This window comes from Pocillopora verrucosa, chromosome 3 (genome assembly GCF_036669915.1).
Source record: "Pocillopora verrucosa isolate sample1 chromosome 3, ASM3666991v2, whole genome shotgun sequence".
In the NCBI taxonomy this organism is placed as follows: Eukaryota; Metazoa; Cnidaria; class Anthozoa; order Scleractinia; family Pocilloporidae; genus Pocillopora; species Pocillopora verrucosa.
The window spans coordinates 24244079-24268105 of record NC_089314.1 but is presented as its reverse complement, the minus strand read 5'-3'; the positions used below and the strand labels follow the sequence as shown (position 1 = coordinate 24268105).

Here is a 24027-nt window from a genome sequence, read left to right as displayed (position 1 = left end):
ATTGCAACTTTTCACAAACAAGCTTAGTATTAGATCAGTAAAACACCAAAACAGACTTAGAAATCCTGTATTTGAGCGCCCGAATTTTGCGATTTTAAAATGAATGTAATAAATTGGTAACAAGTGATATATGAAGGTGTCTGGTTATTAATTAGTTCAGCATCTTCAACACACGTTCACGTTTTGCTCCCGATATGAGAAAACCATTTTTCTCTTATCAGCTACCCATATTGAGAAAAAATTTCTGACAAAAAAGATATTAATTATCCTCAAGGGAACCATAGGACTTCAAAATAGTTCATGTTCCTATCCATTCCCTCTCATTCTGTTGTCCTGAGAGCAACTGCTAGTATGTTCCACTTTCTTTGCAACTAAGCACTGAAAACACAACACCATTTTCATTGAGCCGATCAATCAATGATGTCCCCGTGAAAGCTGCAGCTGGAGTAAGAACGCCTCCACTGAAAAAGAAATGATCACATTGTAAACTAATTGAAGCAGCTGTCCTCAAGATAAATCCTAATGTTTTTTAGTCAAAATACCTATATAAAACATCATTTTAAGATACCTGTTTGGTAAAGTCTCTTCCAGGATCACCATAGCAGCCTGTACCATGCAGATAGGAGTGGCAACATAACCTGCCTCTGATGAGTTAAAAAAGGAATGTTACAGCATATAACACACTGCACTATGGACATGCCCAAAGCTTTAGGTATTGTAAATGATTAAATGGTCACAGTGCTCGAAATAATGGCCATTCGAGGACAATGTCCGTTCAAATAAAGGTTTTGTATAGTCAACTTCTTCGTTGATCAGATATTCTGACTGGTTTTTCGTGCATGCGAAGACAAATTTAATTCTACGCAAAGTTCAGGTTTCAAGTACGGCTCTATCACTCCACTGCTTTAAGTTCGGGGCTGCATGAACGATAAAAACTGTGGTAAATATACTTAAAGTGTGGAATTTATTGAAATGTGACATAATGGATATATTTGTCAGGCCAAATGTGGGTTAAGTTCAAGTAAAAAAAAGGGGGGGTCCAGACAACTTGACCTGCGCCAGCCGGTAAATTATTTCTTGCCTTGAGTCGTGCAATCTAAAGGAAACTAAGCACTGACAAAGTGGACAAAAATTGCTTTAAATATCTTATTATAAAATAATTCAAATAGTACGCGTGTGCTCTGATTGGCCATAAAACCATTTTACATGAGCGTATGTAAACACAGTTTTCATACTGAATCTTCTCGCGGAGTTCTCCCTGCTATTTATTTAGCAGTAACTCAGTTTCTTTAAGTTTGTTTTGAGTAAAGTAATGGAAGAAGAAGATTTTCCTAATTTTTCTTTGGAGTTTAATTTTCCCAGTATTCAAGAAACGGCCGAAAAGCCAAATGAACAACAAGCAAGTCGCTTTCCTTCGTTGCAAGAAGAGGCTCTTTCATTAGTTATTTTATAAAAGAAATGTAAAATGGTTTCCGTGTTTACATAGCCTGATGTAAACACTTCGGAGGTTGGGAGAACACTCGATAAACTGGAAACAACTCCGCTTCGCGTCGTGGTTTCCTACGCTTATCTCGTGTTCTCCCAACCTCCCGCGTGTTTACATCAGGCTATGTAAACACGGAAACTATTTTACATTTCTTCAATATTAGCTGAAAATCGCAGAGTAACTGGTGCAGAGAAAACAAAAGCTAATCATTAGTACGTGGATTAACAAACCAAGAAAACTGATCTGACTGCATTAATTGAGGCAAACTTGAAATACAAAGCCGTGACCTTTCCAATTTTATTGTGATTTGTATGCGTATCTCTTTTTTTTGCCTTGAAATTTGTCCTTGTTTGTTATTATTTTGGTAAATGAAAGACATAAATGTGTTCTCTAACTGTATAACCTAACCCCTTTAAATTGATCAATAATCACTGATTATTTCCCTGATTTATTCACTGATTTATTCTTGTTTTCTCGTCACCATATTCCCACCAATAGCGTATAAACACACACACAATGCACAATTCCTCCACTCGCTATGACAAAAGGCTAACGTTCGAAACGTCAGTTTTGAAACCATTTACGGTGGCCAATTTCCGTTATCATCTCAGTTGATAATGCTAAATTACCCCTTAAATTGAAACAGAGCAATGGGCTGTTGATGAAAAAAACAACAGTTAGGACTCACCTGGTCCCGTCACTTTGGTTACTATCTGACAATCAAGTTTAGCTGGGGCATCCCTACATAGGGAACAATATGACCGTCACCAATGTTACCTAACCCTTTACACCCTAACATCAGTATACATATTCTCCATACTGTTCTCTATAAATTTCCAAAGGTGCTGAAAAGGAGAATCTGTTTAACAATCAAGAGCTTCTTTAGTTGGTGATTATTTCCTTTATTCTCGAGACCTTGACGTGTGATTTACCAGGTAAGGAGAAATTAGATGATGATCACTCTCAGGTGCCAAAGGGTTATTCAAAAAATGTATAACATGGGCTTTCGCTATAACGAGAAACCGACCTTTTGTTTTCCCAATTGTAAATTTATGTCCATCAGTACGTGTAAAATGCTCATAATTAACAAAAGGAACAACAAAAAAAGCAAGTAGAGTTCTGACTTACCCTGACTGCACAGCTTTTTTACTGTACCCAGCTCCCTTCATAACGAAAGAAAACGAAGTTTCTGCCATCTGCAATTTAAAGCAGAAGTTTACGTATATAACATAACCATTCAACCAATAAATCAATCAAGTAGGTCATATACAGCTTCGGGGGTTCAACAACCTTTTTTCCATAAGCAGCTGCCGATGGTTTAACCCTTTACTCCTTAACATCAGTATGCATATTCTCCATACTACTCCCTAGACATTTCCAAGGGTTTTGACAAGGAGAATTTGTTCAACAATCAAGAGCTTCCTTAGTTGGTGATCATCTCCTTTATTCTCATGACCTTGCTGTTTGATTCAGAGGTGATGTTGTAAGGAGAAGTGAGACGTTAGTCACCCTTGGAAGGGACCGTAAAACTAAATCCAAACATGAGAGCCGGCTCGCAAGCTAAACAGACGGCGGTCAGCGGTCTTATAAGCGACGGTAGACAGCCGGTAACAGACTTTTTCATGAAACCCTTGCTGCTGTTATTGACTACAATATCATAAAACTGTAGAACGAAGAACTCAAATGCCAGAAAGGAACAGAGGTGGATGTTAAAATGGACTGCGTTTCAACAGATCTCTTGTAGGGCTTTCTCTCCACGTATCTCTTCACGTGATTCCATATTTATTATACACAGCAAGCCTCCGAAACACGAATAAGTAATCACAACGGCCAATCAGGAGAGGGGAGAAAAAAAAATTAGAACCAATTGGAAATCAGAGTTAAAACAATCACACTGCCTAGAGCGCGAGCGACCAAGCGGCAATAGTTTAAGTTTTGCTTCTGATTGGTTGAGGGAGTGGCACGAGTTTCTTTGACCAGTCACAGAGAAAGCGAGGCAAAACCAGTGAAATCTCGGATTACTTTCGACCACCGTAGCAAATACTGTACAGAAAATTGGCTCGAGGAACTTAGCCGGTTGGTCGACTATAATTGCGTTTCAAGTACACTTGTTCTAGACAGATGGCAATCTGCTAGGAGGAGGAGAAATTTACCAAAATTGTCTTGACCCATCATGCCAGTAAAGGAGCAAGGAAATATAGAGAACGGAGTGAGAAGCGCAGAGAGCGCTGGAAGAGATAATAGTCGTAAGCACCTCACCTGTTCTCTGGTTGGTCCTTTATGTGAGAAAAAGCCACACGAGAAGAACTTTGGGTGCTGAAGAAATATAAGTACAACACATTATTAAGTGTATGAACTGACAGACTAGACAGGCACATTTTTTTCCTTCAGTGACAGTGTTTCCTTACGATAAATCATAAAAGCGCTTTTGAAGTTTACAAATATCTGATTCAAGCTAAGAACTTATCTCTATAAGGCTTGCCTTTTCCAGCAATTGACGTCCTTTCTTGAACTGACACAAGATGTAAAAGAAGAAACCAAAGAACAAGAAAAGAAAAATAACCATCAGAGAAGGCTGAGACACATATGCGCCATACTGGACTGGCTTTTTGTCGCGCACTTCCACGTTGTGCCGCTGTGTTCTTCTGACCACAGATGGATCAGCTCCAAGGAAGGGAATGCACCACTTTTGTACCTCATCACTGTATGAAATAAAACTCCTAGTGGAAACATAAAGGCAATTTGACAATGAATTGTGCAATCGACTTGCTCAATCACTGAATTGCGTGCAACATGTCTGAGCCGTTTGTTCTGTTCTTCACGGGGAAAACGTTCCAAGACACTGGCTAATGAGACACGAGTCCTAGTTTTGAAGATGGTTCCCTTTCCAATTTGTCTGGTTCTCTTCAACACTAAATTATTATCATTGTTTCTATTATTATTACAATGTTACTATTATCATGTTTATTATTATTATTATTATTATTATTATTATTATCAATATTATTATTATTATAAGTAGTTATGATCATAATTATAACATTATCATTTTGTTTTTAATTATACAGAGCTTATCTGTTTTAACAGTTTGGTTTTTGTGAAATTTATGACTGAAGAGATTTTAACTTCAATTGCAACAAAATTAGTAGAGAATTGTAAATTTACTCATGAACCACTCACATTCCTGTATCCAACAATTTGAGGAAGAGAGATTATGCATGAACCTCAGTTTGCTTCATTACCACACCCCACCCCACCCCACCCCACTATCAATCTTCCCCCACTTGATGTAAAAATTGCACAATTAAAGAGACAAAATGTAACATTTTACATTGCACAACTTTTCATAAAATATTTAGTACTAAATTCAGCAAAATTATGAAATAATAAATTTACAAACCGTCTGGCCAGTTTAGGTCCAAACTTTGGCATTGGCTTTGAAAACAATTCCTTTCGGAGATTTTTCAGATTTCCTTCCCTTTCACTAGCTATGCCATAAATGATTGACTGGTAAGTCCCATAATGCCCCTTTGATCCCTGAAAGTTGAAAATAACCCAGCTATACATGCAAAATCAGATTTAATTATAAAGAGCTACAACAGGCACTTTAACTTGTGCAGTGCCTGTATCCTCAGTGCCTGATAACTCAAACTATCAATAACTCCATCAAACCTTTTTCAATTTCCCTTGAAGGTTCAAGTCATTGGGAGTAAACTGTAGATTCTTGTAGATGTACAATTTGTAAAAATTACCTTTGGACCAGAATGCAATGTCAAGAAGCTCTCCAAATGGCACAGTTCCCCTAAAACATGTAACAAAAATGCAAATGACCTAAAACTAATGACTGTAATCCAGACTTAATCCATGCAGAAATGAATAAAGAGGTAATTTTCTTAAGAAACTGTGGAGCAGAGTCTGAGGGAGTACTACAAGATAATTTAGTTTTATCCACTGAGTTTATAAACAAAACTGCCCTCAACCTCCTGACCTCCTCCCCAAGAGACCTGTGGGATACTTGTAACACAGTGCTAAATGAAACCCTGCTAAAATTTGATGGCCTTCTTTTACAGCCACTGTGTCTCCCTGGCATCCCTTTATGGGATATGTTAACAGCCATTTACTTATTAAAGTATAAAACATCTGTATAAATGTTGTGAGTATGAACACAGCAAATGTTCAGCACCTGGAAAACTTTCTTGGGTAAAGACCACACCCATGTCAGCTGGGATGCTATCAAATCCACAAGTACCCACAACATGCACTCCTGCACAAACAGCTTTATTATGATACTTATGCTGCATTGTTTCCAGGAACTGAGAAAAGAAATGCAATACAAAAATACTGGTATAACACAAATAAACCAGTGGCTGTAACTTTTTTTAGTATTTTATATGTCGACAGGTTACTTTAATTTTGAATTATATACTATTCTTGCAGAAACACTGAAAAGAATGGTAACTAGGTGGCAGTCCAAAATGTGTGCTTTATCCTTTCACTCCCAAGATCTCATTAGTAGTTCAGTTCTTACTGTCTTCTATAGAATTCTTAGGATGCTAGTTTGGAGAATTTAGAAGTGGATCAACTTATAATCCCTTAATTGATTATTCTCATGACTCAGGGGTGACCAAAACATAGCGTCTCTTAATTCTACAAAACTAGTACATTTTCCAGAAGAAAAGGTAGGAGAAAAAAAGAAAAACTGACTTCTCAAGGCCAAGAAATTTATGACACAGTGTAGATATTAACCTTTAACTCCCATGGGTGACCAAGACAGAATTTCTCCTTACAATGAAGTGATGAGAATAAAGAAAAATATCAATTATGGAATTACTAATTGATCCAATACCAAATTGTCCAAACTAACATAATGAGAATCATTTAACGGACAGTAAGAAGAATTACAGATGAGATCTTGGGTGTTAACTTGAAGGGTCAAAAATTGAAGACTGGATCTTGGGAGTGGAAGGAGTGAAAGTTGTAAAAGATTGTGGAACAATGAGGAAACTTGAGCTCTAATTTATCATTTATCGTCTAGTTGCATACCTCTGGTTCTCCGCTGATATCCAAATGATGACATCCATTTTCTACTGCTGCTTTCACTACTGGTTCCCCATAAAACCGGTACTGTGAAACAAAACCAAAGTAAATCCTCTTTGAAGCAATTCACCAGGCTGGAGTTTAAATCATCTTCAATTATAACTGATGTTTTCATGTCAATGGCCCTGGGCCAGACTGAGTCAAGTATTTTCTGAAATTTCAACGAGACTTGACATTATTTGAGAGTTGTGGACCAGCCATTAACAGTGTGACAGAAAGAAAATTTTCTCCTACCGGACCAACACAGTTCAGAATAATCCTTGCTGCAGAACACATTGTACTGAGAGAAGCTTCATCACTACAATCTGCAACCATAATGCCAACATCCCCCACAAAAAGACCTACAAACAAGTAAAATCATGCATGACAGAAGATCAACAAGAATTCACTTGTATATACAAGTAAACGAACAAAGCAAAAAGCAAATAAACAAACACTCATATATAGCAAGTAAGTAGGTATTAGTAAAATAATAAAAATAAACAATAATTACTTTAATAACTATAGTTATCTATTTATTATTTTTAAAATCTTTACCCTAAAATCGATAGGTACATTCTCCATACTTTTTCTCTATACATTTCTTGAGGTGTTGACAAGGAGAATTTGTTTAACAATCAAGAGCTTCTTTAGTTGGTGGTCATATCCTTTATTCTTGTGACCTTAATGCTTGATTCAGGGGTGGTATTGTAGGGAGAAATTGGATGCTAATCACTCCCAGGGATTTAACCCTGTAACTCCCATAAGTGACCAAGACAGAATTTCTCCTTACAATATCAAAAGAGTATCAAGCAGACAAGTGATGAGAATAAGGAAAAATATTGATTAGGGGATTATTAGTTGATCCATTACCAAATTCACAAAACTAACATCAAAACAAACTATATTGAAGACAGTAAGAAGAATTAGTAATGAGATCTTGGGAATTAAAGGGTTAAGGGTTAAAGTAATGAATTATTTCATGAAAAATTTGTTACTGCGCACTCTACACAATGTAATAGTACTTGCAGTTTGGGTATCTTAGAAATTTGTAATAATAAAAAAACTTTGAGATAGAAATACATAACATGAATATTATGTTTTCACACTAGCAACTGTCATGTTTAAAATTAATTAAAATGAAACACATCTCCCCTTTAATTAAACAGAGAGCATCATAACCTCTTCAAGTATTTGTATGGAACAGGGCTTCTATATCCTCTATCTTTCCAGAGTTTGGAACCTTGCACCCTACTTTTTCTTAAAGAAATTATGAGCCTCTCTGTTGAATTTAAGGGAAATGTGTTTCACTTTATTCTATTTTAAATGCATGACTGCCAATAATAATTAATAATAATCACACACACAAAAAAAATTGTGGTTGTCAGGTGAGCAACACATCCACAGGCACACAACAGCTACAGTGGAAAGGTCAATCCTGAAGGTTCACTCCATTGAACTTTGGAGCAAATGCATGTTAGAACACACGAGAAACTGCCCATGTTTATGTGTGATGAGCCACGGAAGAAAAAATATATATCACGTGTAGTTTATAAAGTCAGTCAGTTTTAATGAAACCGAAAAAAAAATTGGAAAAGTGCCATCCGGTCCAAATTCCGATGCAGGTCCAAAAGGTCTAGCCTGCATTTTTGCAAAAAAAAAAAATTGCTCTTCTTTATATTTCCCAACCCACCAGCTGAATTATTAAACGTCTTAAACACCCCCAAATGATGCCAAGATGGTTTAAACGAAATGTGTTACAGATTTAAGAATCGATAAGGCAACAGTAACCCTCGTTAATGATGTTACCCCATCTGAAAAAACAACACCCTGTGGGGATGTTGTGCAAATTAAATGCAGTGTACCTACCAAGTTCGCTAGCAGTCTCCTGCAAAACCTTCTCCAGTTTGTCCTTACTGCGACCAGCAATAGCCCACTTAAACTTTCCCTTGCAGTTCTTCGCCACCTCTCTCACCACAAATTGGCCGGTGAATCCACTAGCACCGAAAACAACGATGGCAAATTCCCTCTCGCTGCTCGCCATAATGACTTGGGACATCTGCTTTGCTGAGTAGACTGGGTATGACTAAGGCTTATACTATGCATCATGGGATACTATTTTCAACATGGCGGCTGGAGAGTGTTCTTTGTAAGGGATCGTATTGAATTTTGGACATCATTTTGTCCAGTGGGGGGAAATTTAACGAGTTTCTTGATACCAAAAAACCATGGGAAAGAAGCACAAGAGTAAAAAGCATCACAAGAAAGGCAATGATGCCGGTGAGGGTAAGCCATGTTTTGAACAAAATCTCGAATTTTATTGTTGATCACGAACATTCGTCCACTCACGAGACATGCTGAACATAGAGCTAGAAAATCTCAATTCCACGTCTTCACATTTTCAGAGAAATCCGAAAGGTTAGAAAAAGCTGATAAAGGAGAGAAGCCGATCAAACTTGTTCTTAAAGTTGGAACTAACCAAGAAAAAGTCGCTGCCAAGCAAGAGTCGCCAAGTTTAGCGAGCAGAACCTCGCTAAATCCAGAGAAAATGAAATCTAAAGAACACTCTTCCAAAAAGAAGAAGAAAAAGAGATCGTCGTCAAGAGAGAGAAAGAAACCCAAGATGGATCATGCTTCTAGTGTGAGGATTCAAGCAATTGTGTTACAACATTCCAATAGAGAGCACACATGTTTTGTGTTGTGTTGTGACTAAAGAAAATAATAATTACCAAGTCTAGACGTTTTGTGAGCGAGTAGAAGTCATTGTAGGGATCGACATAGCTTAAAAGAATTCTTCTAATAGGCACCCAGCAATAAAAGTTTCCTTTAGTTTGAGAATCCAGTTCTTTCTGTTTGTTTTTGATTGTTGGTTCAGTTTTGTTTTGTTTTGCTTTTTGTCTTTGGTTTATTTTAATTTTCATTGTTTAATCCATTTAAATGTAATTTTCTTACTATTGGTAACAATGTTAACCATTTAACTCCCAAGATCTGATTGTTAATACTCCCCTTTAGCTGCTTCACATATCCTTGTAAATTAGCCATGAGAATTTGGTGTAAGATCAAGATAATAACTTCTACCTAATAAGTTTGAATATTCTCATTACTCGTTTGCTAGATAATGTAAGGATATTATAAGGAGAAGTTTCATGTTGATCACTTCTGGGAGTTAAAGGTTTAAAAGAGGTTAACTCCACCCTCTAGATCCTCTATGTAATTTTTTTAACTTCTGTGCAGGACCTAGTGTTGTAGTTTTGGGAAATAATTGTAGCAATGGATTGAACGATTTGTTATTATTTGTATCTCTGCAGGCTTGTGCTTCACCCTCATCTGTTGGTGGCCATGAGAGATCAAAGAAAAAAAGAGACAGACAAGAGATGGAAGGAGAAAGTAGCAGTGTCAATGAGGCTGAGAGACCCATAAAGAAAATCTACATTAAACCAATTGAACCACCAATCAGGTATCAACAAGTGGAGTGAATATGGTTGCTTATTTTTTGTTGAGTATTATTTTTTTGAGGGATTAAGTCCTTACTACATTTTGTAACCTTATTTGATTTGTTTTAGGAACAGTCCAGAGGTTAAAAAAGTGAGTGGTAAGTTAGATTATTTTTTATTAATTATTATTCAGTGTAGGTGATAACATCATCTGAAATTATGGTGCCAATTCATCATTCATTTACCTGTCCGTCTAACAAAAGCAAAATGGAATTTAAGTGTACTTTAAGCTCATTAGCAAGGTATCATGGATACTTCATCCAACTTTTGAACAAGGTCAAGGCCAAGATCAAGTCTTTCACTTTGAATATAGCTAACAGCCTTTCAGGATTAAGAATTTTGAATGTATAAACTAGTATAGAATGCATTGTATTATTATTTGAGAACATCAGGCTCATTTTGACAACATAATTTGGACAGCACTTTGCTACACCTCATATTTGCAGGAGTGCAGTTTTGGTGCCTGCATCAACAGCAATAATGATAATATCACATGCTTCTATCAAAGACTTAAATTACTGATGGGATCATTGATAGATTTTAATGGAGCAGAGGTGGATGGATGCTAATTTTTGACCTGATTTGATTGTATTGATTGTATATTAAGGAAATTACTAAAAGGTTTGTACAGTTGTATCTGAAATTCTGCTATCTTTTCCTAAAATTTTATTTTAAAGGTCATATACGAGAACCAGAGATCTCACCATTGCAGCTATGTTTGGAAAATGTACATCGTACCCTTCAGAGGTCAGCCAATGCTTAGTTGTTGATTCCTTGATAATGAACTATTGGGGTGCAAGTGTGTGTATGTCAAGATAGGCAAATAAGCTTTCATGGATCTATGTGGAATCTTAATGATCAAAATACTAGTCTTATTCTGTAAGTGTAATGACATGTGGAATACCCTTAACTGTGCCCCTTATCTCGTTTACAAAAATAAACATTTGGCAGAGGCTTATCCATACTTTTTTGTGATGTATATCAGCCTGGTACTTTGTCTTACATGGATAGCTACCTGTTTCTTGCCTTTGCAAATCATTCAAAACTCCAATTACAACCAAGGGTTTTCAGATCCATGTTTTATGGGATTTAAAGTATGTGTCTAAAAATCATTACAAATAACTGTGTAACAAAATAATATTTTGCTCTTCACAGGAAGGATACCCAGGGATTCTTTGCTTACCCTGTGAATGATACCATTGCTCCAGGGTATTCTAACATTATCACACACCCAATGGACTTCAGCTCCATGAAATACAAGATTGATTCCAATGATTATCTTTCTATTGAGCAGTTTAGGGTGAGTAAAAAAAACAACGTTTGAGAAATTGACTCTGTTGTGCATGTTTGCCAGAATTGAAATTTGTTATTCTTAATAAAATGTGCTTCTCTTATGAAGGAGACAAGATGGCCTTGAGTGGTCAGTATGCTGGACTCCCAGTTGAGAGGTCTGAGTTCGAGAACCACTTGAGGCATGTTGTTGTGTTTTTGGACGAAACACTTCACTCCCATAGAGCCTCTTTCCACCCAGGAGTATAAATGGGTATTGTCAAATTTTCAGGGAAGCCTGATGAAATGCTAGGAGTAACCTTGTGATGAGCTAGCATCCCATACAGGGGGGAGTAGTAACAATCTTGGTATGGAAACAGTCCAGTTGGCTCCAATACAGACTTGCCCATGTTTCTCTTGCAGGATGATTTCTACTTGATGTGTAACAATGCAATGGTTTACAATGCACCTGAGACAATTTACTACAAAGCAGCTAAAAAGCTACTTCAAACAGGATCTAAACTTTTGTCGCCTGTAAGTTTTTTAACATTATGGAACTTTTTCTTCATAACTATTGCCAGATAATGCTTATTAATACATCCACACTGATGTACTGGCTCTTTTCACAGTTTTTTTTAATTCCAGATTTTTCCCTGTATTCTTTCAGTTTTGGTTCCTTTGTAAATCTTTTGTCCTATCCTTCATTTCATGGTTTCCTGCAGTTTTCTTTTGCTTATTCGTTTTTGCATTTATTTATTCAAATGTATTAATTCAACAAATTCATTCTTTTTTATTTCCATGTGATATACATGTGCATATTCAGCAAATACCTACAGTGTACACTGCATGATTATGCATTTTTTATACTATTTTGAAAACGTAGAGCGAAAGGACAGCTAAGCTTAATCTTTCTTTATGGAAATCAGAGTCAGTTATGTTAGAATCCACTTTTAAAATAGGAATTCCAGCAGTTTGAAACATTGAAAACTCTTCCTTTGTAACTCAGTTCATTACTTTAGTGTTTGTACACAATTTCTGTTTTTTATTTTAATTGACAGGAGAAAGTGAGAAACATGTATCACAGTATTGGGTTTTCTGTACCAGACTATGAGGGTAATGAATCAGATGGGCGTGGCTCAGATGAACCAATTGACGTTGATACAGTAGACACAGAGGAAAACCATGTCCCACAGTCAACAAAAAGGACCAAGCCGAGGTAACACAATTTTTTTTTTTTGCTTATATCCTTCCAGTCAGTTTCTGGTACTCCTTACTGAAGAGGAGGGGTGGATCATTCTGTTTGTCTGCTGGTCGGTCTATCAGTCTCTAGGTCTGTCACTCTGTATGTCTGTTGGTCTGGCTGTCTACTGGTCTGTCTGTCTGTCTGTCTGTCTGTCGTTCGTCTTTCAAGAATAAGGGAGTTAACATATCTCTAGTTTTTGAAAAGGTGGTTGTGGTATATTTAACTCTCTATTTTTATCCAGGAGTGATTCAAAGCACACCTCTGCTAGTAGAAAAATTCTGGCTCAAGTTCAGGAGGCATCAAAACGTATGGCAGCTGAGTTGGAGGCAAAACACGCCAATAGTAAGGTATGCTGAACAGATAATGTGCCAGCCTCTGTAACGTGTCCTCGCTATAAGAAGAACGGTGATCACCATCCCTGATCCCAACAGCTGGAAGATAAAAATCCCTCTGTTAAGAATCTTTGGCCATATTTCCTACTGACTATACGGAAGTGTCGCTTTAAAGAGCAAAGAACGAAATTTGCGCATTTCGTTTGCATTACTTTTGCACAATACTGTATTGACTATCCCCCTTGTGACTGTCTCTTTATTGTTATACTGTTAGTAAAATTTTTCCTCTACTTGTAAACGTTTGTGGTGATTTACAGGTCGGTTTTCTACGTCGAGACAAAGACGGAACTACGACTTTAGCTGTAGTAAACCCAGTGGACTCTGAAGGTACAGCATCTGATGCCAGTTTCAACCATCCTCGAAAACCTATTTTTACGAAAGAAAAATCACTAAAAAGTTATCACGCCCTAACTTATTTTTTCATTTCCTTTGCTGTTTCAGTTCCAGAATATCTTAACGTTAATCTCGGAACACAGCTTGGCAAAGTCGTCAATGGCTCACACACGACCGCTGGCTTCAAGGAAGACAAAAGAAACAAGGCCACACCGGGTACGAATGCGCCCGTACCTACTTCGGTTTTCTTTTTTTTTTTTTTTTTTCTTTTTGCTTTTTTAACCCTTTCTCAAAATGTAAAGATCACTTCTTCACACTGTCCACGATACATTTATTTGCTGTGAGAATTTTTGTGCTAGATCAAACACTATTCCAAAGTTGATGATTTTCTTTATTCTGATCGTTGTATTATTTTGTCAGTCTTGTGTGTTGATAGTCCTGGACACCTCTTTTTCGTTTTAGTTTCATACTTGATGTATGGACCGTATGGCTCGTTCGCTCCCACGTACGATTCTTCCAGAGCCACAATAACAAAAGAACACTCAGACTTGCTTTACAGCACCTATGGTGATGACACTGGTATACATTACGCCAAAAGGTGAGAAGGCGAGGATATGACCTCGGTTTTAATACTGAGATCTCGGGCACTCCTTTTCTCAACCCTTACACCTCCATGCTGTACTCTATACATTTCGAAAGATGCTAACAAGGAGAATTTTTTTTTAACAAGTTTACAATTTTTTTTTCGATGTGCAGTCTTCAAGCCTTTGTCAAGGACGCTTCCTCTTTCTCACATGAAGCTGTGGATAGGCTGCTGGACGTTCTGACCGAAGGAGCACATTCTAAATACGTGAAACATATTGCTGAGGTAAGACTTAGCGAGCTGTGCGAAAGTTGGTCACTAGACGCATAGTCGCCGAGTTGTAATTTGTCCTCTCCTTGCATGTATTTTTTACTAATTTATTTCCATTCATTTCTTTATTTTTTCTCAGAAAGAGAAGGCCGAGGAAGAAAAACAAGCTAAAGAGAATCAAAACAGTGAGCAAAAATCGGTGGTTACAGTTTCTTCAAGCGAGGTGCATTTAAATGCTTCTACGGTTTATAGCCGATGCTAATATTAATCAATTAGGACTGAAAAAATGAGAAAAATCCTGTGTAGAGATAAGCAGCGATGAGCCTTTACCCATTACACCCTGACATCAGTTTGCATATTCACCATACTCTTCTCTATACATTTCCTCAGCTGCGGCAAAGAGAATTTTTTTGATAATCAAGGGCTGCTTTAGTTGATGATCATTTTCTTTATTCTTTTGACCAAAATTCTTCACTCAAGGATGGTATTGTTGGGAGAAATTAAATGCTAGTCACTCTTTGGGCTACGATTTACCATCAGTTCACGTAGGGTTGTCACGTAGTATTGCTGCGTCCAAACACATACTCAAAAATCTGTTTACTTACCAACTTAATTAAATCCTTACTTTACATTCTGTCGCATATAATGGTAGCATTAAATGCATTCTATCTTTTTAGGCTTAGAGCTTTTTTAAATTTGAACATTTGCCGGTTGTTTCTCTTCAGAAAAGCCAAGATGTCAATAAGACAGTCGCTGTTTCCACCGCTGAAACAAGTGTTAATTCTAAGGTATGGTAACTTTTTTGGTCTCTAGTTCGCAAACAACTTGTGCTCACTTATGTTAAAAGATTGATTATTATTAATTTCTAGGTACTGCTTTAATCTGGTTATTTAGTGTTTCACCAGTTTACCTTCTGCTTCAACAAACCTGTTGTTCCAACCGATTTCCTACCGTATTGAGACAAGTCTATATGTTTTCTTTTTATTGTTTCTTGTCAAACTGTCGCACGTACAATTAAATTCCCAATTGCATTCCGATATTAGTTAAACGCACACGTACCTCGCCAATCATATTTCTTCGTTGTTCACTGTAATAATTACAACGCGCCAATGTGAGGTAGTCTTTTTTTTTTTTTTCCTCATTTTGCACCCACCGCCGGCTATTGTTTATACATACGCCTTACTGTAAGTACGTAGATGTTCAAGACAGGATTTGAATATCGCCATTTTAAGGCAGACGAAAGTAAACGGAACACGTCATCAAGGAAAACTTGAAACAAACTGTTGGACTGGTGACACTTCCATGCGTAGAGCCAAAAATGAAAACCAATCCTTGGTTTTGCTTAATTTTGATCTGTAGTTTTGTAAAACCGTTCGCTTCTATTGTTCACATCACCTTACGTGAACTTAGTTAACAAAGAAACGTGCTATAACGTGATAATCGTGACAATAGACAGATTAAAAAATAGTTTTAATTAAATGAGTAAAAAGATAGGTAGACAATAGTGACACCATAAAGGAGTACCGAAACTTACATTCATTTTTTTATTCTACAGGCTACTTTAGCAACTTCTACTTCAGATTCTTCGTCTTCTGGTATGTTTGCATCTCATTAGTAGTTTGAATTGTTTATTTCTGAACTATTTACATGCAGCTGTTTTCATCCGCTCACACTTTTACTAAACTCTTTTTTTCTCTTTTTTTCCACCACAGGAGGTGCGCCCAAAATTGATTTCCAATCTCTCCTGAGTCTTGCGGACGAAGGGATCGATGTATCTTTTCTAAATTCCCCAGGTACAAAGAATATATTGTTGCTGAAATTTACGATTATTATACGATTATTAATATTAAATTAGCATAAGGCGAGCGACTATGAAGTGGCTGATAGGGAGTTTTTTTCCTTTTCTTCATTCTCTTCCTTCAGATTTGTCAAGCAGTGAGTCATTAAGGTGTGTTTCCATTCACCGCTTAAGTCGTGAATTTGTTTATCATTTTTTTCTCGCACAACTTATAGCAGACTTTTTCTAATAAATATCATATCTGGCCTCTAGCTCTTTACTTTCGGACAAATTACACGCCACTGGCAAACTGTTAGATGATCTGCAAGAGGTACAAAGTGCCCGACTAAGTCACAGACCAGATGGCCCCGCAGGGCCCACCCCTGAGGCAGCCGTTAGACCATCCTCAAAAGAAAAGCTTTTAGGTGAGAAGATGATTTCCCTTTTTTTGCTTTTTTTTTTTCCAACTAGTTTCGAAAAAGTGCACAGAGATGTCGTTTAAAATATGTTTGTAATTTTCCCGTTTATCCCAATCAGGTAGCAACAGGTCTTAGCGCTTTGCACTACTCGGCCCAGAATCTTTGTATAATTCTTTGCGGAGAAACTGCGTGAGTGAAGTTTCTTGCCCAAAAGCAAAACAGAGAGAGTCTGAACGAGGTCGGACTGAGCCACAGAAAGTTCGATCCCTAGATTACCGCTCATACCTTTGACCGTTACAACATATTTTTACACAGACACAGCTTTACTCTAAGTACTCTTTCCGTTTAGCAAAATGTTGGTTTATCCTCTTACCTGGTTATGCTTAAGGAGAACCAGTTTGTAATTCAATTGTCGTTTTAGATTCTTCACGTTGTACTTAACCGACTTTTTTTAATCTAACTTAGCGGATCACGTGACGCAGAATCTAAAAGATCTTACTGCGCAGGTAAGCGCTATAAAATGAGCAAAATCGTTCCCTGTTTGTCGCAGATGTTGTTGTGATTGTTTAGTTTGGAATTTGAGAGTAGGATGTTGGAACATCAGACCGCATCTAGGCTAACAAGTGTCTAGGCGCAAATGTTTCCTTTACAAGGTTTCACTTGTTCAAAGAAGTGAAAATATCAGTCCTTTAACAAGGAGACTTCTAGGGACGAACCTTTTTCGTGCAGATGATCTGGCTGATGCAGTTGTGTAGGGAACTATAAAGGCCTGATAAAGAGGAATTCTGCTCCAGAAAATTCTCCGTGATAAGTATTCTTGGAGAAGTTCTGGCTGATGTAGGTAGCAAACACCATTTCCTTCGTGAGCTTGCTTCTTTGAACAATCCACGTTAATATCTCCCGAAATTTTTTAGCATGTTTTTCTCCCTCTTTTATTTTTAATGGCAGAGAATGCTTCACTTAACAATAAAGTTCTTAAAATTGTTCTCGATTTTACACTTCTAAATCTTTGTAGGCTTGTCCAGAAGATGTCACGTCGCTTGGAGGTTTACGTGCTGCTATCGGCGTCGGACTGGTACCCAATCTTACGTCAAATCAGCAGCAGAAATCTGAAGGAAACACTGTTAGCGATAAGAGCGGTCCTGAAACTCTCACCGGTGAGTGACTTTGTGGTTTTTGATATCTTACTTGTGCTGAACTGCGTACCTTTAAATTCGTTTCTCTTTTCTTTGTGTTTGTCGTGTTATTTGTAATCATTTCTTCCTTCAAATTATTTTCCTTTTAATCATTCACTTTGCATATAATAAAGTTCGCAAGACAAACAGGTAGACAATCAGACATGGTTTGACGCTACTTTGGCTACAGACTTTTCATGGCAAATAGGATGGTGAGACTCGAAAGTGAGACATTCGTCAGTGTAATTGGGTTTACGATAAACACTTATCTCTAAATTTCCCTGTACCGCCCTGCACACATTCAAATCAAGAGAGGACAAGTGTTTATCCTATTTACGCACATGGGTGAATTGGATAGACGGCTTCACTGAATTCAAATGGATTGGAGGCGTTCCGCCTCATTTCCGGATACCGCAGAAATAACATCATCGACATGTCATTTCCAGAAAAAGGGCTAACGCCTTTTTTTTCACGTCTTCCATAACCATATTAGCAATGACAGCAGAGATGGGTGAACCCATAGCTGTACCAAAAACCAGTTGATAGTAGGTACCGTTGTATGCAAATTGCGTGGTTTTGTGGCAAAAAGACACCAGATGAGTTATATCCTCCACAGGCAAAGAAGTTCTTTGTCCTAGGGAAGCGTCTTCTCTGAGTCTCTCGTCCGCAATTTTAACGACAAGATCAAGTGGGATTTGAGTGGAGAGCGAAACAACGTCGAAAGATACCAATTTTTCACCAGCGTTAAGAGTTTTGTCCCTGATAAAATCCGCAAATTCGCAGGAATTTTTGACAGTGTAATCAGTACTCCCAACAACAGGCAACGAAATTCTCACAAGATAACAAGAAATTGCTTCAGTCGGAGAATTAGTAATAATTTTCAATGGAATTCCCGGTTTACGAATTTTAGGTAAGCCGTGAAAACGTGAATATAAGCCGTCACCACTATGTAACATTTTGTGCGCACATTCACTAATCTTACTAATCTTATCACGATTAATCGACATTACCACCAGCGCCTTTGTTTAGAAGCCTGGCATATCAACTCCGCCCGCCTTCCTTTAAATCGTGATGATGGCAGATGAGTACCTAACACCTATTTACTCCTCTCAGAAAAAAGGGCAGCTAATTAGTGAACATATAACAGGCCTCTTGTTACAGCGATTAGATCACTCCTGATGGAGGCACGAGACAGTTACATCGAAACGTTGGGTCTATGAATTGTAACATCTCGGTTACATTCATTAAATCTTTGAACCAGAGTAGCATCAAACCATGTCTCATTCACATTGTTTACACAACAAGCAAACTCTGCTGGCTGTTGTCTCTTCCTCTTTTAACTATGTTGTAATCTCGATCTCATTGTTACGGTGCGCTTGTTCTCTCTTTTAAGATTCTTCAGAGCAAGCCATGGACACTACGGATTCTAAACTAAAGACATCATCGGAACAGACCTGAGGCAATCCCACACCTACATTAACTTTCACCTTAAGGCCTTATTTATTAACTATTAAGAACAAAAACTCAGATCCCTACTGTATTTTTTAATTTGTTTAACAATAAAAAGTGCCAGTTTCAAATCTTGGTCGAAGATTTCTTGCACAAGTTGATAGCTTCTCCGGTCATACTTTCTCCGCTATGACAAAAGGAAACATAAATGCTTGAGAGAGAGCCCCCTGAAATGGCAGTCGGGCGGTGAGACCAAGTATGTTGCGACACACATGTATTCAGAAAACGAGAACATGTAGTATTTCACATTGAAACTTCTCGTGGACTTGCTTATTTAACACTAGAATTGTAAAACCACTATGTCTAGTCGCGAGTGGTCGATAGCCATGAAATAAAATCGGAGAGACCTTTTCTTAGAACAACATCGACAGGCTTTTAGTTACAGTGACCGAAATTAAACAAGTCTGTCAATCAGAAAACACCATTTTGATTGGTCTTCAGTTTAAACCTTGGTTTAAAGAAAAATTGATCAGGTCAAAGTATCTAAAATTGGAATGATTTATTTCGCTATTAAAACAACGCATAAACCTCTCGAGTGATATTTTGCCTCACTTTGCCTGGCTAATAAATCAACCTTTTTCGGTCGTTGAAATATTGATTTTTAATTCCTGTGAGAAAATCGAATCATCTAACTAGACAGTTCGACTATGGTGAATTTTGTTTCCTCTGAGTTTGCTCACAAATACAACAGAGCATTAGCATATGTACAGACGTTCGTTACCCACTTGTGGCCGGCACATGACAATAGAAGTTTCGCGTGCGTGCTCCACGTGCCGCTGTTAAACATCACAAACCTTTAAAATCTTACTTTGCTTCGTTTGCTTGTGTTTTCATTTCTTTAAGTAAATCGAATCACTTTTAACTGATCACTTTGACCATGGGTTAGTGCTTGTTTGCTCTGGGTTCGCTCGAAAATTCAACAGTCATAATCAGAGTTAATACGGAAATTTGTTGCGCACTTACAGCCAGCAAACTCTAAGTATCTGCTTTTCCTAGCGTTTTTCGCCGTCAATTGGACCTAAAAGAATTAATCGAAATTTTTACAATGTTGGTCAAAGTACTAATTTCGGTGTCTAATACGTATGTTAACATGTGAAGATATTCCTAAGAGATCCAATTCTCTCCATCGAGCGAAGCGGATAACATCCATTTGCGTCATTTGCATTAATTTCCACATGGAACTGACAACTGCAAGCATTTTTTTAAAATTTATTTTCATAATACGGTTTCGTTCATAACGACAGGTCGATTTGGGAAGCTTAATCCACTGCTTGGAGCTAGCGATCAACTTAAAACTTGTGTCATACGCGCGTGGTAGAAACAGAAAACCGTTACCTTGAAGAAGGCATGGAATTTGTTCATTTTTCATGTTCTTAACCTGGACGGCATTATTGACTAACTTCACTTTTGGAAAAGGTGAGTCGCAGACGGCGAATCATTATTTTGTCCTTCGATTCACTTATGAGTACAACTTCATTTATATATCTCTCCTATTCTATTTTACTGATACAAAAAGAGTTAAAGTTACAACAACTAGCAAAGACTAAGTCAAAATCCGACATTCAACATCTACCCATGATTGGAACTCATTTTTGAAAAATTAAAGGGTATTTAACGAAAGTTTTTTTAGCGTTTCTTATTCAGAAAATTGGATATTAGATGCAAAACGACCAAAAACTTCGGCAAATACGAATTACTTCATTTAAAATAGTTACATTCCCATCTCTCCTCTCTCAATAACATTTAAGCATGACACTATGTTATGTTCAATTTTCCCGCGTTTTACTAGGCGGAAATTTGATCTTTCTGCATCGTACGGAAGCACATTTTAACCGCTCTCAATCATATCTGAAAAATTATTTTTACAAGAGAACAGTACTGACATATGGTAAAGAATAGTTACAATTTTTTTGTTGTATATTCGTCCATAAACATAGCTTATCTATCAAAAGTTAAAATCGCGTATTGTGCAAGTCTAAGAGAAAGTTATTAGCACAAACATGTTCAATGATTAGTTTAAAGGTACTCACCTCAATAGCAGGTGGCATCTGTCGACCGTTAAATTGCCGATTATTTCGATATTTCTGGTTTGGGAAATATAGAGTTTGACATTTTTAATCTAAGTTTACTATTTCCTGGAAAAAGTCGAATTGTCCAATGTATACTGAATTTATTCATACATCACCCCATGTATGAATCTGTTGTGTGATGCCAGAAAAAAGATGGCTTGTCTCAATTGAAATTAGTATAAATTTCCTCTTTCTATGATAATCGGTCTTAATAACCAAAGGCGATCGTGTAAACTCAAGTCGGAAAATCTGAATTTTCAAGGACTTGTATAATGAAGGAAGAGAAAAAAGGTTTATAAAGAAGAATGAATTTTTTTTATGACTTATCGATCATGAAATAGAAAAGGAACTCGAGAAAAATTTGCGTATAGCTTTTATTAATGGCTTTTGTTCTCTCCCCTAAAATAATATCGAAAATGCTCTCTACAAAAGACAAGTGATGCTCAATGCTACCAATTTTTGTTCTTGTTTCAACTTTTTTTTTTCCGTTTTTGGGAGGGAGAGGGCTAGGGCCTTTTTATACAAAAAAGGAATTTAAAATATAACAGTGGTAACAGCGACATCAACAAAAACTATTAAAAACTTTACTCAAATCTGTCTTTTCCCAAGCACTTTATTTGTTAACCTCCTTTATCTCAGCTGAAATCATGAGGAAATATCTGAGCGCGGAATTGAGACATATAAAATTATCCTAAATTCCTGTTATCAGATAGGAAAAATCCGCAAATGAAGGCAGTATTAATTTTCCTCCATTTTCCCTGGGCTGGTTAAGTTACGCGGAACCTATAATTTCTCTTTTTTTTTTTCTTTTTCTTTTTTTACAAGACAGCACACCAAAAGTAGAGTTATAAGGAAAAAAGGATCTAGCAACCGTTTCCTCATAGACTCCTGTCCTTAAAAAGACCGTAAAAAATGCCTCGTTTGAAAACAGCTGTGCGCCAGAAACAAGGTCTTCAATCGCCTCGAGGCTCTCCACAGAAAACCGTCACTTTCGATTGTATTTAACATCAGTAGTAAGACCAAAAAATGTATTTTTGTACGTTGACAAACTGACTGATAAAAACCAGGCGACTTGACTTACATATAGAGAGAGGTGGTTTAAATGAGTCACTGCAATACGGATAAATTTAATTATTTCTGAATTTGCGAACCTTTGGCTCGATGCGCTAAACGAGGGTCAAGTCTACCCCTGGGTACACCGATGGAGATTGATTTTACTAGTTCATATTTACACTACCCACTCCCCCAGTGCAGCAAAATTGTCACTCCTATAATTTTCTCGATCAGTTACGAGCTTTTCCGCCTCCCTTCGGCCAAAATCCCTCAGGACTACCAATTACTCAGGACTTTTGTTTAGAAAAGTTGACCCGGAACAATGGGCCATTTCTTGATACGCATGACAAAAGAGACTCCGCTTGCTTGCTACACGTGCCGCTATTAAAACAGCATATAAACAATTCTACCTCACTTTGCCTGGTTATAAATACACCTCTCTTCAACCATTCATTGTTCTATTTTAAACCTGAGAGTTAATTAAATCACTTTTTTGACCAGTTTGACCATGGATTATTTGTGTTTGATTGAACTGGGTTCGCTCCTAAGCACAACAACGTTACGTGCTTACGGACCAGCACATGACAATGGGATCCGCTTGCGCTCTGCATGTGCTGCAGAGCCGCCTCCAATAGCAAGAGAAACGAACACGTGAACATCGCAAAAATTTATTTGACTCCAGTTCAGAAGAGGGTAGGGGCAAGGAGTCGTTTAGCTATCCATTGAACGATTATTTTTAGTCCCTCCCTGAGATTCCTAATGTGCAAAAAAGAGCAGCATTGCCTTAAATTTCGGTTTGTTTTAGTGGGTGACTTTTTTTGTCAAAATTATTTCCAAGCTAAGAAAGAGGGAAAATTTTACTAACCTATTTCCCTACCCCAGCCATGTAAGTTTCATGGGCTTATTGGTTCGTCTAGAGCTGATAAGATATTGTTTGAAGTCGCCGGTTACATCTCAAAATGCAAGAATTGTCGCCATTTCTGATTCCCTACAGTTCTCAAGACTTCAGTTTAGAATGCAATCAATCTCGAGGGAAGTCGTTTTCTAGACTATTAAACTTCAAATTGCGTGCGTAATCACTCACCTAAACATCTTATTACAGGCATTAATTCTGCAAAACACGGAGAAATTTTAACATCAACGCTGAGATTTGGGAAAAAACCGTTTTAGTTGTCGTTCTCATAAAATCTTTTCTTTTCTTAAGATGAATAGATCGTGGTGAAGTAGTTGTATCATTTCTCATTTCAACGTTTGGCCTTAGGGCATATCAAACAAAATGGCAATCTGATAACTATCTAGACATTGTCTCGCGCTGTAATTTACACTTCACTAAAATCGATTGCCATACGTCAATGAATACTGGATGTTGCACCTGCAAGACTCCCAAAGCGAACAAAGGAAAAATAGAACAAGATTTTAGTATGGCAGACGATAATACTTACCTACAGAAAAATGGTGAGATTTTATTCGGTTATAGGCTCACAGGTACTTGGAAAGAACAATGACGGATGAAGGGAGGATGTTTATAATTCGAGCCTAACTAAATTTATAAAAACGACCTGTTTATTTGAGTATTTTCTCTACGGCATGTAGAACTTTTGCGGGTATCAGCCCTCCTTCGGTGGTAATGCGAAACTAAAGTTGGTATGAAGCCGTCATCAAAGAGTCTTCCGCTCAAACAAAGAAGTGAGGAAACACCCCGAGAGACGCAGATTTCAACGTTCAACAAGCATATTTACAGGTACAGCTACAATTTAGGAATGCCTAACTTAGGCACTCGCCGAAAAGGAAATGCTGCGATCTTCCCTGCAAACGAAGATGTTAGATTACAGAAAAACACCTTGGAAATATTGCCTCAGAGTAGCTGCGATAATCACCA

The 24027-nt window shown here is 37.4% G+C and overlaps 2 protein-coding genes across 4 annotated transcripts; one reads left to right on the top strand and one right to left on the bottom strand.

Moving 5' to 3' along the window:
• Positions 1–53: 53 nt before the first annotated feature.
• LOC131773619 (saccharopine dehydrogenase-like oxidoreductase) lies at positions 54–8625 on the bottom strand. 2 transcript variants are annotated; one of them, XM_059089558.2, is made up of 12 exons: positions 8432–8625; positions 6818–6924; positions 6530–6610; positions 5670–5799; positions 5239–5288; positions 4887–5023; positions 3969–4206; positions 3746–3802; positions 2615–2682; positions 2175–2227; positions 569–644; positions 54–461 (listed from the first exon to the last, which is right to left on the bottom strand). In XM_059089558.2, exons 1-12 carry the CDS (start codon positions 8619–8621, stop codon positions 347–349), a joined length of 1302 nt encoding a protein of 433 aa, XP_058945541.2. In that variant the 5' UTR covers positions 8622–8625; the 3' UTR covers positions 54–346. The 2 variants fall into 2 exon arrangements, with proteins under 2 accessions (XP_058945541.2, XP_066020061.1); XM_066163964.1 differs by lacking the exon at positions 2175–2227.
• A 58-nt stretch (positions 8626–8683) lies between these two features.
• Positions 8684–19097, top strand: LOC131773816 (bromodomain-containing protein 7-like). Of its 2 annotated transcripts, none has more exons than XM_059089781.2 (22): positions 8684–8842; positions 8968–9203; positions 9871–10019; positions 10126–10154; positions 10734–10803; positions 11212–11356; positions 11749–11859; positions 12384–12541; positions 12810–12915; positions 13218–13287; positions 13402–13509; positions 13756–13891; positions 14050–14161; positions 14286–14369; positions 14872–14934; positions 15702–15741; positions 15859–15939; positions 16070–16094; positions 16197–16348; positions 16808–16848; positions 17358–17499; positions 18911–19097. In XM_059089781.2, exons 1-22 carry the CDS (start codon positions 8791–8793, stop codon positions 18973–18975), a joined length of 2175 nt encoding a protein of 724 aa, XP_058945764.2. In that variant the 5' UTR covers positions 8684–8790; the 3' UTR covers positions 18976–19097. The 2 variants fall into 2 exon arrangements, with proteins under 2 accessions (XP_058945764.2, XP_058945756.2); XM_059089773.2 differs by having other exon boundaries at positions 8684–8848.
• The last annotated feature ends 4930 nt before the right edge of the window (positions 19098–24027 follow it).

Bases quoted from the DNA above. Each gene is read 5' to 3' on its own strand.
- LOC131773816 (XM_059089773.2), top strand. From the start codon at position 8,791: ATGGGAAAGAAGCACAAGAGTAAAAAGCATCACAAGAAAGGCAATGAT. The intron at 10,020-10,125 runs GTATCAACAAGT...GATTTGTTTTAG, and splicing joins CCAATTGAACCACCAATCAG to GAACAGTCCAGAGGTTAAAA. The intron at 16,849-17,357 runs GTAAGCGCTATA...AAATCTTTGTAG, and splicing joins TAAAAGATCTTACTGCGCAG to GCTTGTCCAGAAGATGTCAC.
- LOC131773619 (XM_059089558.2), bottom strand. From the start codon at position 8,621: ATGTCCCAAGTCATTATGGCGAGCAGCGAGAGGGAATTTGCCATCGTT. The intron at 6,925-8,431 runs GTAGGTACACTG...ACTTGTTTGTAG, and splicing joins GGAGACTGCTAGCGAACTTG to GTCTTTTTGTGGGGGATGTT. The intron at 3,803-3,968 runs GCAAGCCTTATA...ATATTTCTTCAG, and splicing joins GACGTCAATTGCTGGAAAAG to CACCCAAAGTTCTTCTCGTG.